The sequence below is a fragment of the Pollicipes pollicipes genome, unplaced genomic scaffold (genome assembly GCF_011947565.3).
Source record: "Pollicipes pollicipes isolate AB1234 unplaced genomic scaffold, Ppol_2.1 Scaffold_3321;HRSCAF=3900_pilon_pilon_pilon, whole genome shotgun sequence".
In the NCBI taxonomy this organism is placed as follows: Eukaryota; Metazoa; Arthropoda; class Thecostraca; order Pollicipedomorpha; family Pollicipedidae; genus Pollicipes; species Pollicipes pollicipes.
In genome coordinates this window covers 101,268-116,854 of record NW_023596267.1, presented here as the reverse complement: position 1 = coordinate 116,854, position 15,587 = coordinate 101,268, and the positions used below count along the sequence as shown (strand labels likewise).

Below are 15,587 nucleotides of genomic sequence, written 5' to 3'. Positions count from 1 at the left end.
TGTCCTTTTGCCTGTCAATCAGTCGTGATACTACATTGTTCATGCTGTGGTCCTGTCTTGACAGCATGTGTTTAAACAAATGTATCGTGTTATCCCTCTTGCTGTCCGCTTTTTAAGAGTTGCAAATTTACACGCTTAAACTTCAGACGTTTCTGTGTCCGAACCACGATAAAGTAGTTTGTTCGGTAGACATTGATCGTCTGAGCCTTCCTATCCCATTTTTTTCATACTGCTCTCGTGAGCATTTTGCGCTAAGTTTTCATCCTCAGAATCGCGTTCTAGGAGAGGTCCTTTCAGTGTTTTCAGTTCGTTATTGTTTGAATTTGTTTCGCCAAATTCTGTAACAGGCCTATTCTCTTCTTTATCTTTCGACCGAACGCAATCCTGTTAAACGAATGTTGCCTTAATCGCTTGTACTTGGATAATCGGACGCATGTTTTCTTGAGATGCTTGACTGCTCGAGCCAAAATTACAGCTCAGAGCTGATGCAATAGACGAAGCTGCACCCGTGCGTTAAAAGGAAAGCTCATATTCCGGGGCAGCTCTTGACTCTTGTTGGTTCTATGCGGATATAAATGCACGATTTTGCATCCTTTGGACTTTTTAGCAACATGACCCGGCATGACCCTTTTGCCGTGGAGTACCTGGATTAGGTAAGCGCAAGTTTTGAACGTTCACTTTTTTATCGTCTGCCGTTTGATTTCTAATTACGAAAGTAGCATCATTTATGGATTATAACACGCGATCAAGTTGCTTCCAGTGAGAAGCGGGGTTTGATCACGAATCCACCGTGACCAAAGTGCCCCTCAAACAAAGTACGTCGCGAACTTGAATCCCACAGGTTTTGGCTTCTGATCGAGTCAATTTTGTCTCTCCTCGCAACTCAAGCCCAGGCTATGCCAAGCTTCATGATAAGAGCGATGGACATTTTCCAGCGTTGTATGACAAACTCATCTCCTGGATATCTTAATTGTGGACTTAAGCGTTACGGTTACCACTTAACGTCTTGCGGATGGACTAAGTGACACGGTTATCAGTGAAATGCATGCTCCGTTACCGCCGTCGTCGATTACACGGCTCCTGACGCGTGCCGACATTAATGTGACGGTCAGTGAACCAGCCTCTTGTTCTTTTTCAAACCGTGTGGATTCCAGGTAATCAGTTTTTCTCATCGACTTGGGCGAGCTTTTTGCTCTTGGCGTCAACTGCTGCTTTCCACGTTTGTCTGTATGTACTTTTTTGTATAGTCCCTTCGATTACCTCCCATAAAGATTGCAATACCACCGTTCATAATCTGGGGCGGAGTAAAGCAATTGCCCGCTGGATGTGGTGCCTTTCCTTTCGTTTGATCCTCTAAACTTTGGATCGCAGAGGGTGCCGGACTTTGCCGCCTCTGTTTCGGTCTTGACGGCATCTCATCCGTCGCAATGGAAACCGCCTGCGATGCACTCTCCGCGGTGCTCTGGTCCACAGCAGTCGTGCTGATCACTTACACCATACTCACAAATTTTCACTAAAAACCGCCCTGCCCAGCGAGCTGTCCAGGTCACGTCGGTCATACGCCGGTCGGAGGAGCACCGGAGGACTGCGTCCGCACTGGCCCAAGGTCACGACCAGCTGCATGGTAACAGTGCGTTCCTGAAATCTGAGCTGTTTGCTTTGACTGTTAAGTTTCCCCCGCGTTTGTCGAGCGTAGCCCCCTGAGTTAGGTCACGATATTGCCACCCCACTGCTCACCTCACCGCGCTGAATTCATTGGAGACTTTAGAGCGATCTGATCAGAGGTTTCGGAGAACGAGTGTGTCTGCTTAATTAATATGTCGGTTATTTAGTCCCTTCCTCCGGGACGCGGCACGTGCGCCGTAAGCTTGTGTCACTTTCGGGCTACGTGGCTATGCCAAAGACCGCGAACACATAGTGTATCAAGCATTTTATTCATGAGAACTCGTCACTGAATGAGCGGGGATCGGTCGACAAGGTACACATGCTTACAACGCGTCGCGACGTTTCCAGACGTTCTCCCGGCCCCAGCCCGCGTCCATTGGCTCAGCAGAAGGTCAGCAGAAGGGCGCTCGTTAATATCGCGATCGGAAGACCCTCGTAACCGCGGCGGCCGACGAGCGTTCCGAGGCGGGCGACCGCGAGGCACATCGCGTCCTCGCCAGCGCACCGCGAGGCAGACACGCCAGACGCACGCCTCGAGCGCGCGGCGTACTGGACGCCGCTCCGCGCTGGACGATCCTCACCGGCGCATGCGCAGCACTGCGTTCGTCCAGCGCTCATAACAGCACGGCCCCTCGGCCTCGTCGATCGCATCGCGTGCGATCGCTAGCGCGCCCCGACGCCGCGGGACACCGCACCAAGCTATCGGCTACTTTAAATAATATAGTGATTTATCCGGGGTCCAAATGGCATCTAGCGTCCGGCTGGTGGAGCGGCGCTCTCCGGACGGGCCCACCCGCTCGCCGCCCACAGAGAGGGCCTGATATGAAGCGGCGCGGCTCAGTCCACCCGCCGCGGCGCCGCCGGACCCCCGCCGGCGGTCGGCTGCCCGCTGGAATGGCGTCAGGCGGCGCCGGCACCGTCCACCGTCGGCCGTCGGCCGGCCGGCAACAGGAATAACAACAGGTCGGCGGCGGCGGCGGCGGCGGCGGGACTAGCAGCAGCGGCGAGCCGGCGGCGCCGCCCGGCCGGACCTCACGACTTGTGGTTCGACGTCAGCCACATGAGGCCCTCGAACAGGCCGTCGCCGGTGGTGGCGCACGCCGGCTGCACGTACCAGTTGCGGTCGTTGATGCGCGTGAGACCCAGCTTCTCCTGGATCTCGTGCGGCTTCATCGCTGCCGGTGAGGGGACCGAGTCACGCAGGCGGCAGCACGCGCGACGGTTGGCGGCACGCGGCACGGAGGCTGGTGCCACGGACCGGACCAGACAGGGTGGTCAGACGGGTGACACACACGTGGATCAATGCTGGATGACGCCACATGATACTCCGTCACATCCATACCAGAGCCACGACGAAAACGATTCGACACTGACCCAGCAGTGAACACTGTACCTATGATCCGCGGTCAGTTCGGGTCGGCCGCGGCACACCAAGCTCCTCCCTCCTCACAGGCGTCATACCCTCTCGCCCCTCCACATCCCCGCTACCACACTCCCGCCCCGACTCCGCCCCGGCCCCCACCCCCACCACTGCTCCCGCTCCACCCCCGTCCCCGCCACTGTTCCCGCTCCGGCTCCGCCCTCGCCCCGGCCGCCACTCACCGTCGGGCAAGTCCTGTTTGTTGGCGAATACCAGGATGATGGCGTCGCGCATCTCTCTGTCGTTGATGATGCGATGCAGCTCCTGCTTGGCCTCGTCGATGCGGTCGCGGTCGGCGCAGTCCACCACGAAGATGAGGCCCTGCGTGCCGGTGTAGTAGTGTCGCCAGAGCGGCCGGATCTTGTCCTGACCGCCCACGTCCTGCCGACGGGCGCCGCCACGGGGTGAGGCCCGAGCCAGCCCACGGAGCCTCAGAGCAGCCCCCGAACAAGACTGACTCCACACACACAGCCAGAGCCAGAGAGCACACGGCGCACAGAGACGATACGGCGCACGGCGCACAGAGACGGATAGCATCTTTTCCTTAAGGCAAAGCGCTACGCCTAGAACACAGCAGCACTGTCACTTCCGACCGAGCCGTGGCGGCTCACAATACAGCTCTCCAGGTCGCGAGATCGGTTCTAAGCAGTGAATCAGTGACGGTGATTTTTTACTAATGGAATAGCTGACGCAAATAATTTCATGAGCTCGACGGAAATCAATACACAAACGCACAAACCGTGTTGGAAATACAGCGCAAGCACGTTTTGAACAAGAGGTCGAACTGTTGAACTGAGGGTTTAATTCCACAAATAATGACCACCTCTTCTGAACACATTCCATGAAACCACCGACCATCTTTTCTGACCATAAATGCTTAAGATGCTTAAGCGCACATAAGACAACGAACATACGTACCCATACATTGAATTTAACATTTTTGTACGATACAGTTTCTACGTTGAATCCCACTGTTGGTATCGTTGTGACGGATTGACCTAGTTTCAGCTTGTATAAAATAGCTGCAGGGGCGGTCAAGGAAGATATGATGGCATACACGTGCATGGCATATCCAAACACGTAGCGGTGCCCACGGCAACAGCATACCTCGATGAAGATTTATCTCGGTGTCCTGCACAAACATTCGCTAAAATGTGCCCCAACATCTGCAGGGAATGGAACGCTTGAACGGCTGGATAGCACTTGCACAAGCTGCGCGCGCGCTGGATAGCACTAAGACAGGCTCTTGCCAACAGAGATAAATCGACAATGTCTTTACTTTTGCAATTCAGCACTACACACGACAAGCTCTCGGACGATGTCGCCAACAGCTGCTGACGCAGACGGCCGCGTGCAGCCCAAAAGGATACTGGTCTTGCCCGCGGCGTCCAGGCCCAGCATCAGAATCCGGATCTCCTTGTTGCCGAATATCTTCGACAAGAACTTGCCCATCTTTGCGCCGCGCGGCGGAAGTCCGGTCTGAAAGTGGGCGCACGTGACGTCAGCGTGAGTCACGATGGCGCGGCCCGGGCCGTCTGGCGGCGACAGCCAGCCGCCCCCGCCCGCCGGCTCACGCTGCTGCAGCCGCTCGGTGCTCATGCCGCATGAATACCACAGAACCTGAAACAGCGCGCCCACGGAACTGGTTCAGACGGGTGATCAAGCAGCCGGTTACCCCAGACTCCGTTCCCGTCACGCTTGCGATATTTGTCACAGGCACTGAGACTTTGAACCAAAATCTACATTTGTGTCAGTTATCTACCTTGCATGCACACCAGCTATGTGATGACTTGTCATCCGCACACAGTTTACCGAAGCAAAGGTGTTAACAAATGGAAACGCCACGCTAAAAACTTTGGAAACCCAAGAAAAAATACCGGAAAACATACAGCAATGAACTGCGCCAACTGCGCGAAACCAACAGTCTCCAAGTTGATCTAAGCCCTCTTTGGCCGCGTACTTCCTCACAGTCCGAGCCGAGCAGCGTGGTTTAAGACCGCTCCAAGAACGCACCGAAATCTGCTCCCCCCAAGCAGCGACAGTGTAAACAAAACGATGACTCATTTAAACAGTCAGGAACCATCCGTCTGACCGTACATGGCCATGTGACGTCACCATTCGCGGTCTGCATAGTCGCTCTGCCGCAAGCACAATGGGCGGAGAGGAGCCCGCCGAGGACACCGGCGCGGGGGAGCCCGACACCAACACCGCGACAAACTCCAGCTCGAACGCCTCCGTAAAAGAGCCGGTAGCCCAACAGTCGCAATGTGACGCCAAATACCGAGCCTGAGCAAGATCCCGATGCCCCGAGCAACGGCCAGGACGAGACAGAACTCCGGGAGAATGGCGACCAAAAGGTGTCCGAGCCACCCGGGGTTGAGCACTCTGAGCCGATTGAGCACGGAGTGGCAGACCCCGAGCCAAGCGAAAGCCCAGCTGACCCCGAGACAGTCGAAGAGGACGCAACACCGCAGCTTGCGCAGGACGCGGCAGATTCAAAGTCGATCGAGGATGATGCAGGACCCCATGCGGCTCCAGGACTCGGCAGTGACACAGCCACCTGGAGACGAGGAGGAGTCGGAGCCGCCTCCAGAACGCCGCCGCTGTCGATCGCCCGCAGGACGGTGACCAGCCTACCGACGACGCCGCTACCGTGGCTGAATCGCACAGTGGTGGTGAGTCGCCCCAAGATCCAGTAGCGCCCGATATGGAGCCCGAGCAGGACACGCCAGCGGCAAGCCCGAGCAGAACACACTGGCAGCGGAGCCCGAGCCCGACACGCCGGCGCGGTAGAGCCCGAGCAGGATACGCCGGCGGCGGAGCAAGAACCGGACGCGCCGGCGGCGGAGCCTGAGCAGGGCACGCCAGCGGCAGAGCCCGAGCAGGACACGCCGGCGGCGGAGCAAGAGCCGGACACGCCGCGGCAGAGCCCGAGCAGGACACGCCAGCAGCAGAGCCTGAGTCGGACACGCCGGCGGCAGAGCCCGAGCAGGACACGCCAGCAGCAGAGCCCGAGCAAGACACGTCGGCGGCAGAGCCCGAGTCGGACACGCCAGCGGCAGAGCCTGAGCCGGACACGCCAGCGGCAGAGCCCGACCAAGCCACGCCGGCGGCGGAGGAGCCGACCGATGCGGCAGAAGAGAGCTACGCCGTGCCGCCCGTCGCCCCGATGACAGGGCCGACGCTCGAACTGCCTGTGCCCGAGCCGAGTGCGAGCCCGGCGCCGGCCGAGCTCGACGACGCGTTCAGCATCGTCGTGCCGGGCGCGCCGGGCGACGCGGATGCGGACGGGGGCGAGGGCGAGGGCGGAGCGAATGAGGGTGCCACAGGCGATGTCACAGTGCCGTGCCAGGCCCCAGCGACAGTCCAGCGTTCCGGCCGTACTCGGAGACGCCCGTATATACGAGCCCGGGTTGCCGGAGCCGCCACCGGAGACGCCGGCCCCGGCCCCCCCGGCGCCGGCGCCGCGCCACCGCCGGCGCGGGACGCACCCTGCTCGGCGACTGGCACCGCAGACGGTGGACGACCTGGTCGCCATGGACGTGCCTGACGTACGCCTGCCGCGCTGCCTAGGCTGGGGTCCGTGCGAGATTCGCGGGTGGCTTGGCCGGCTCGGCCTGTCGCAGTACGTGGACGCCCTGCTCAACAACAACATCTGCGGCCGCGCTGCCTTTGCCTGCTGACGGCGTCCAACCTGCCGCGCATGGGCATCACCGACTGGGAGCACATCCGCACCATCACCGGCTCCGTGCGCGAGCTGCTCTCCGTCGACGACTACGTGCTGTACGAGCAGACGTACGAGCGGCCGCCGCCTGGCCGCATGACGCGCGCGCTGTACCTGCAGTGCGCGTGGCCCAGCGGCCAGCCGCCACCAGCAGCCAGCGCTACGGCCAGTTCCTGCGGCGTCACGGCTTCCTGGACGTGCTGCTCGAAATGACGAACCGACCGATCGTGCAGCTACCGCAGAACCGGCCAGTTCGTTCTCTTACCGCGAGATCCCAGTCGCGTCCGTGCCGTCCGTACTGTCCAAGCCGTCGCAGAGCGACTCGATGTAACAGGACGAGCAGTTCGTTCCACAGCATAAAACAGGACGCGGTGGCACGAGCATGGGGGTCAGTATCTGACCCTGGTTTTGGGCCATACACCACTTACATGTTCTGACACTCCCAGGGTGATTTTGCATCAGTCACCAGTTTGGACCATTGTGTGTCATGAAAAATAAGAAAAGGCAGACAAAATCCATGCTTGAAAAACCAAAAAATCTACTTTTATTTAAGGTTGCTCCTTGTATTAAATGTGAATCAAAATCAACAGTGGACAAAGTGAAAGATGAAGCAATCTTCCACTGGAATAAATTGCAATTACATGATAATAAAACAAAATAATTGCACTGCTTAAGGCAAGAAGACTGTGCAATACTTCTTGGTGTTTTCTACCAAGGGATGCCGAGTTCCATTTGACATCCAGCCTTAACCTCCTACTGAGTTGCTACTTATTGTCAGTTGATGACCTACCCAATAAATGTTCAACAATATCTGAAAAAACAACTACTATACTGGTTTCCAGCACACTCTTTGGTCATTTAATTTCACCAGTACATATTGTGTTTATGTTTCACCAATATATATCGAATCTTCTGCAACAGCGAGTTGGATACATCCAGCAGCATGTCCAATGTGTGAACCCAGCAGAGAATATGAGTCTTGGGCATCTCAGAAATACACAGATGGCAGCTGCTATCAAGCACAGTTTGAACAGTGGCAGTGTACACAGGTACACCACCAAATTTACAGATAGCAAGCTGATTTGGGCTGTTCTGAAATAACATGATCTTCTCCTATCCCATCCCATATTGAAATATTTCTTTCACTTTCACTACTATTTTTGATAGGACAGCTTGGGCAGAGATAGCTGAACAAAAAACTCTGGAACCTGCCAGGGCACTTCATACCTGACCCAAACCAGGTGAACACCCTTGGTTAATAAAGCAGTCCCCCTGACACAAATAGTAAAATACATGGAGGTGTAGATGCTCCAATTGCTGCAGCAATCTCAGCATATAACTGACACAAATCTAAGCTCATGAGCATGGTGCATCACCACACCAATTTTGGGATGAGGAGCTAATATCTCACAGAATTATGATGTAGAGCAAAGTAATTTCTTATACATACTCTGAGAAACCTTATTTATACCAAATTCAGTTCATTCAGTGGTAGTATTACATTCAGCATATTGATGATGTAGATGCTGGCAGCAGATGAATTCTTTGCACTGGCCTCCGCCCTACTCACCCCGAGAAATTTTGCTAGGCAACAGCACACATGCATCCTATGGCAACAGGGAGGTAGCTTCTTATTCAATTAGGGGAGGGGGTGGGCTCGGCCCAACCCCCCAGGCTTGGGCTTCAATCTTCAAAATTTGGCAACAAAGTGGGAAAAATCCAGGAGACAACTGTTTGTTAGCATATTTGGGGGCACGTTGGGTTAGTTTTGCTGTTGAGTCCCATCAATCATTTCATGAAATGCCTGCCCCTCTATGGCAGGCATCCTAACAAAAAGCCTATGATCATGACTGACCCACCAGGCTGCCAAAAATGAAACCACTACTGAGTAGTGTGGGCACGTTCATGCAAATGAGCCAAAAATGTCCTGGGATGGGGCATCAGTAATATTTGTAAAACAACAGACTAGATTCATGACATGCAAAATTAAATTGTGACCATGCCTACTTGTTCCAATTCCTTTGTATGAAATTTCCCAGAGAAATAGTATGATGAAAATCAGGTATATGTGGGGCAGGTAAATTGGTGCCACATGACATTCACAGCTGGCATCTGCTTCACATATCATGCCCACACTATCTCTCCCCAGAACAAGTCCCATTAAGGCTGCAGCAAGTTAGGATGGGGCTGCTGAGTGGGTACTTGGATGTAAAAGGTAGGTAGGTACCTACTTACTCAACTACCCCAGTCAAACATTCAAACTCCGTAACCCCCATCAACGCCTTTTCAAAGCTAGCATATGCACTTACATATTTCGCGGTCGCGTCACTCTGTCCTTTAATTATCTGTAATGCTTGCTCATCTTTGACGCCAGTCGCAGATCCCTAGCCACCCACGAATCCAGACAGCAGGGAAACGCCTACTAAATGGGGGTATGTAACGGACACATATCAAGCAAGGGGGCGTTTTGGCCTCCGACAAGGTTGCCGATAAAGCAGTTCAGGGAGCAACCAAATTGACAGCTGACTAAATCTAACTCGCGTGCATCACACCCTCATGAGCTTTCACGAATCGACGCACGCCCACGAGCCCTAGCCCATGTTATTTGCGGCTGCATAGCCAGAATTGCAGATTGCGGGGACCTCGTATGGTTCGGGACAGTATTTTCAGTCCCCGGGGCGTCTAACTGTATTTAAAAAGTACTACGGACGCCTTAAATTGTCGAACATTACGAGGCCTTTAGTCCCGGGAGCTCTGCGAGACGGAAGGGCACGGTCCCAAAAAAACTACGCATTGGCTGCAGGTCGGTGGCTATTTGCCTACGCGTTTAAAGAAACCCCACATTAAAGGTGTAAGTGCACTTCCGGCGAAGGATAGTCTTACACACGGTACGGGCGTCGTTGACGATATCGAGCGCCAGAAAACAATGGCTAAAATTCGTGCGCCTGATTTGCGGGCCTATGGCTTGGCAGATACCATTCGGCGGCTTTGATACTATGGAGTTACATGCCCGAGAATCCTGAATGTGGAGTACGCTTATAATCTGTTTCTAGAACAGGTGGACAATTTTAATTGGGTTCTATTTACAGCATTCGACGCTACATGCATAGCTGTTCTGCAGTCCGTTCATCCGCACGGGGCGAGGGGCGTGGACTCGCATTGAATTGAGTGACTCGATCCCTCAATCCGCAGCTAGTGGTATTCGAGCTCCCGAGCCTCGGCAGCGGTGTTTCCAAAAAACATAACGGTGATAGAAATTTAATGAAGCCCATGCAACCAGTGGCGAAACTCACCAACAATCGCGGGCTCCGCAAACATTGACTTTGGGCTTTTTGTTTCAATTTTTCACGCATCTCCATGAGTTTAAAAAATTGGCGACACAGGGCCCAAAAGTATACGAAATAAAACTGACAGCAGCAAAAACCACAGGGAGCTATCAATATAACCAAAAAAACATGAAGCTGTTTATTTTCTAATTGAAATGTCAAAACAAACATGTTCATGCACACATCAAACCAAAAAGCACAATTCAAGGAGTCTAGCACTTGAGGAAGCCCCAGGCTAATCGATCTCAGCTCAGCACTCGACCGGCTGCTGCAAATTACACCGCTGGATAACTAGTACGCAAAGTCAAAGAGCAGACACCGGATGAAAGCCGATGGGATACATATTAATACAACTCTTTTATTCCATTCCAAACCGTTATTACACGCATACCCGTCCGCCACAAGCAGGCGACATACGTTTCACACGACGCCTCGAGGAAGATGAGCACCGCTGAGATTTCAACCACCGAGCGGACGCTTGTTAATGAGCTCCTCACGACCGCATCGCAGAGGGGGCGGGGCACGACACGCCTTGACCTGGGCTCGCACATCAAAGGGGAGCTACGGCGCGGCGAGCCGTCCGACGCACAGGACGAACCGGAGCTTCTCCGACCCATCATGGCTTCTACACAGCCATCGCGACGCGACGATGCCGTCCAGCGCCGCTCTCACGGTGCGGACTCGCGCCCGCGCTCCGCCGCCACTAAGGCACAACACGCTGGCAAGACGGCTCCGACGTTACACCTGAGGCCTGGCGCCGCGGCGCGCCCCCGACCCCCGCCTGAGTGGGCAGCCGGCCGGCCCGGTCGGCCGGCGGCATCACGTCTCGGCGCCGCTATCGTCGGCGAACGGCACGTGCTCGGCGCCCGCCAGTGACAGCGGCGGTGTGTCGACGGAGGCCGCCGGAGGAGTCCGCCGCTCTGCCGGCGGTCAGCTCGGGTCAGCGGTCACAGGTCAGATAGGCGTGGCGGAGCGGCGCCGCACACAACAGCCGACATATGATGGCATCGCGCGACCGACCGCCTTCACTGATCACAGCAAATCGCAACAGGCGGAATCGAGCTGGTCAGCCTCCGGCCACGGAGGTAACGGTCTAAGCACAGGAGCGGAATGTCAGCTAAGGCAATCTTAGCGTCGAACACGGCACACACCTATTGCAAGTTGCTTTGCACGCCCCATACCTTGCGTTTGATCGTCTGCCGCTGGACTAGACGGCAGACCGCTCTGCTCCTCGCCGGGCGGCGGTGGGTCTGCCCGCGCCTCTGGTGCCGGCTCTTCGTCAGACGGCGGCCTCGGGTCGGCCTCGCCCCCCGCCGAACTCGACCCCAGCCGGTTACTGTCCGCGCTCGCCGGCTCGGCGGGCCCGGCGCTGGGCTGGGCTGTAGCAGTGCTGGTCGGCTCGGCGGGCCCGACGCTGGGCTGGGCTGTAGCAGTGCTGGTCGGCTCGGCGGGGCCGGCGCTGGGCTGGGCTGTAGCGGTGCTGGTCGGCTCGGTGGGTCCAGCGCTAGGCTGGGCTGAAGCGATGCTGGTCGGCTCGGAAACCCCAGCGCTGGGCTGGGCCGCATCGGTCGCGGCAGGGTCGGCTGCGGGGCCGGCCGGCTCCGGCCCGGACGCCGACCGCGGCCGGCTCGGCACGTCCGGCTCTGTCTCGCTCTCACTCGTCTCTGAAGGCCACACCGCACAATCTTTATGACGGCGAAGGACACAGGCGCGACATATCACGCGGGTTACACTGGCCTATTGCCAGTACATTTCGGACAGAAGAATAGCCAATTATGGCACAGAGATCCTGATATGTGGCAATCCTGACATAGCGACGAATGTGGTATAAAACTAACGAATTTGGTACGAAAGCGACGAAGTTGGTATAGAAATAATCAAGTGGACGTTCTACAGGAAATAGTCGACAAACATTAACTGCATGTATTTGACTCGCGCTGGCGTCGGCCAGGTCAAGCCGCGTTAGCGCCACGGCGCAGCCGGAGCGGTGTCGGCCCACCTGTGGTGTCCGACTCGACCATGCTTTCGCCGGAGGTGGGCGCCGCCGGCAGACGCGGCGCCGACGGACGCTGCTTGCGCGCCGGGTTCCAGGCGAAGCAGTAGCTGCAGCGGAACGCTGAAACACAGCGCCCGGCGCGCCCGGTCAGCGCCGGCTCTGCCCGACTGCCACCGGCGATCCCACCCGCCACGGACCTGCCGGCCCATGATAACGGCACACCATGTACATGATGGTCCCTTGAACGAGTGTAGCCTAAAAAACAATATTCCAAAATAAGTTTTGTGCTCTCGAAAAAGATGAAAATTACAGTTGCCAGCGGTCACATTTTAGCGTCATTGAATGAGAAACAAAGAAACTATCGACAACGTTGTTCCTTAGGCTCACGGTGCTAAAACGTCATGGCTTCAGTCGCGGTCGTCTTCCAGCTTCCTTCGTAAGTTGTATTGCCCCTCCCCCTTCCGCTGGGGTCTCGTCAAAGCCAGAATGGATTTTACGGAAACAATGCAGCGTACGGAGCTAGCGGCTGCCGATAGTTACCACGTGGGTTAGTAGTAGAAGGAGCGATCTTCGACGTACGTAACTGAACCCAATATATTTTTTCGAGGAGCTCACTTCGTTCAACCACTGGTAAGATACATCACTTCAATATGAAAGCCCCACCCCTATCCAGCTATATCAATTAAAAATTTCCTCAAAAGTATATTAAATGGAGGGTCCGACCCTGGCTGTTGTTACCAGGGACGGGGGGAACGGGGGAGGGGGGGGGGGGCATTAACGCTTCCAGGATCTCGCAATGGGACGTGAGACCCCAAAAGGCACGGTGGCGCCCCTTCCCCACATTTCGCTATCTGCACGGATATAAGTCGAAGCACTACGCATACTGGATCGCCATAAGTGGTCATCCCCCTGCGTCTGGACCACACTCAAGCCGTTGTGATCGTGAAAGTTCCTGGGGTTGACCAATTTTGCCGGCCCCGCCATTCTTCTACCTTTGGACATCTACGCAGGTCCAAAAGTACAGGAGCCGTGGCCCTCCCTGGATCTGCCCGTGACTGAATGCATGCAATACACTTGATAAGGGACATGCTCGTCCTCTACATCCCCTCAAAGATGCCCTGGTAACGCGGCCCGTAGCCCTAACAGAGGGATAGAAGCACTGCGACGCCACCGTCCGGAATAAACGACGAATGGGACGCAAGACAGAGTTAAAAATGACGAAGTGCGTTGTAACGGCAGTGTATGAAACATGGGTGCCATTTTACGTTTTTCATCCCAAGGCATTGTAGAGCCCTTCCCTGAACCCACATTAGAAATGGACAATTGTTATGTCCTTACTTTGCGCCACGGCAGGTTTCAGCAGATTAGTGCTGACAATATGGTGTGGTTCTACTCATTTTTCTTAAATAATTAGTTACCAATCCTCATAAATATCGAAGTGAACTGGAACATTTCAACCACAATTTAAGTAAGAAACCCCCCCGCCCTCCAGCCTCACCCAAACTTTGAGAGAAAAGTGGGTCAAATCCGGGGAGAAATCCGGTTAGTGAATTTTTGGAGAACGTTTCATCTTATTTCACGGCTTAGACCCCCTCCCCAATACACCATACGAAACTTCGCCGCTGGCCGAGCCGCAACATCGGCCCCAGCTGGCAGCGCGAGCGTGACGCCCACGGAGGACGCCCCGGCCGGCACTCACCCAGGTACTCGAACTCCTCCTTAAGCGCCATGCCGTTGTGGCTCTGGCACTGGTGGCAGATGAGCGCGTACCGGTTGGCCGGGCCGTCGCCCACCAGATAGTCGATCATGCGGTCCATGTAGCCGCGCTCGCGGGGCAACACCGGCCGCGGCAGCGGCGGCCCAGCGCGCGGCCCTGCGCGCCAACCGGGGCGAAGGTCAATGACGCTGTCACCGTGCACTGATGACCTGGCTTCTTGTATTCATTGATCTCACCTCATCATGAGTGCTGACGATGCTGTTTTTTTACGCGAATACTCCGCCAATCTGGCAGCTTTCGTGGTAAGCTGGAGACGATAATGAGGATTGCGGTCCACTGATTTTCACAAAAATGTTTAAAAATCATGTTTTACTTGTTTATTAAGCATGGTTTTAACAAAATTACCTCGCATTGACCAAAAAGCTCCTCTTGGCTACGCCACTGTAAGGAAACTCACAAAGGAACTGACCCGACCGTTCCTTTTCCCCCTGTCCGTTTCTCACAGACACATGATAGGGTTAAAGCTGTACAGATTTATGACCGCGTGAAAAGAAAAGTGTCATCAAGAAAGGTATCGCATTATGTGGCATCTTGTTATCTATTGCGACCGAAACATTTTTTCGGTGCGTCCCTTCAGGTGTTATCAAGCAAGATGACAGGGGCCGCGATGCCGTAACTTTCAGTACAAAGGAAGTGGTTCCTCTAATGACGTACGGGGTTAAATCGTAATATTTATATAACATCCTTGCAAGCATTGCAACACAATTCTAGAACCCATTCATACATCATGTTCGACTTGACAGAAAATGAGCAGGTCCCGCTAGTCATGGTAATGTACCTTGGATGAGACAGAGCCTGGGCAAACGCCTCGTAGAAGTTAGATCCACGCCGAATTTTGCCGAAAATGGCTCTCCAATTTTGCTACCACTTACAGATACAATAAAACCATTCCACTTACGAAACGAAATAACCACCGAAAGGTCGCGAATTACAAAAATTCTACAGGGCGGATTTCAACGACACGAATGCGCAAAGGAGACGAAAAATGCCACAAACCGAAAAAGTCCTCCGGGCCGGATTTGAACCAGCGACCTATGGATGTCCGCCCGTAACCACTACAGTCCACCGCTCTACCAACTGAGCTACCAGAGGAACTGCCTCCACGCACGTCACATCGTGTACTTATACCATATTACGAATAGGAACGCCTTCGGCCATGATCGATGTGCATTACACTCATGTGTAATTATGTGCACTATTTATGTGCACATAATTATGTGACACTCATTATGTGCTCTAAACGCAAAAAAAAAAACTTATCAACCCAAAAGTTACTGGGGTTCGTGGCCCGGGCACCGCCAACCGGGGAGGTCACTTGTATGCTAATGACGGCGAACTATGTAAGCTCTGGACTGCTGCTGCACTCGGTATCTCATCACACCATAATTTATATTATTATCATCATGTATTAACATCATCACAACCACGTCAGCTTCAAATGGGATGACATTCTTCAAGATCAAACGGCATTTGAATCCAACTGTTTCTTTAAATTTCATTTTGGCATCAGGACACAATTCAAGTGGCCAAAATCCGGGGAGATGTCAGGATTTGGGAACTGGTTAGGTCAACTTAATTGGCTCAGCCCCCCCCCCCCCAACTGACTTCAGGAAGTGACCCCCTCCCCTTGCCACCAACCTGAGTTAGGTACACCCATGCCCCTGCACCTATCCACCACA

General features: G+C 54.7%; 3 protein-coding genes across 3 annotated transcripts; 1 reads left to right on the top strand and 2 right to left on the bottom strand.

Moving 5' to 3' along the window:
* Positions 1–2,635: 2,635 nt before the first annotated feature.
* Positions 2,636–9,263, bottom strand: LOC119091166 (ADP-ribosylation factor 6). The gene is made up of 5 exons (XM_037213825.1): positions 9,119–9,263; positions 4,456–4,564; positions 4,004–4,107; positions 3,268–3,466; positions 2,636–2,840 (listed from the first exon to the last, which is right to left on the bottom strand). The coding sequence occupies exons 2-5, from the start codon at positions 4,535–4,537 to the stop codon at positions 2,698–2,700; spliced, it is 528 nt and encodes a 175-aa protein (XP_037069720.1). The 5' UTR covers positions 4,538–4,564; positions 9,119–9,263; the 3' UTR covers positions 2,636–2,697.
* On the top strand, positions 5,238–6,768 carry LOC119091151 (magnetosome-associated protein MamJ-like). The gene is made up of 4 exons (XM_037213814.1): positions 5,238–5,333; positions 5,706–5,760; positions 6,013–6,425; positions 6,601–6,768. Exons 1-4 carry the CDS (start codon positions 5,238–5,240, stop codon positions 6,766–6,768), a joined length of 732 nt encoding a protein of 243 aa, XP_037069709.1.
* Positions 9,264–10,917: 1,654 nt separating the features above from the next.
* Positions 10,918–13,996, bottom strand: LOC119091167 (putative GPI-anchored protein 58). Its single transcript, XM_037213826.1, has 4 exons — positions 13,831–13,996; positions 12,135–12,251; positions 11,317–11,799; positions 10,918–11,055 (listed from the first exon to the last, which is right to left on the bottom strand). The coding sequence occupies exons 1-4, from the start codon at positions 13,946–13,948 to the stop codon at positions 10,955–10,957; spliced, it is 819 nt and encodes a 272-aa protein (XP_037069721.1). The 5' UTR covers positions 13,949–13,996; the 3' UTR covers positions 10,918–10,954.
* Between the last annotated feature and the right edge of the window lie 1,591 nt (positions 13,997–15,587).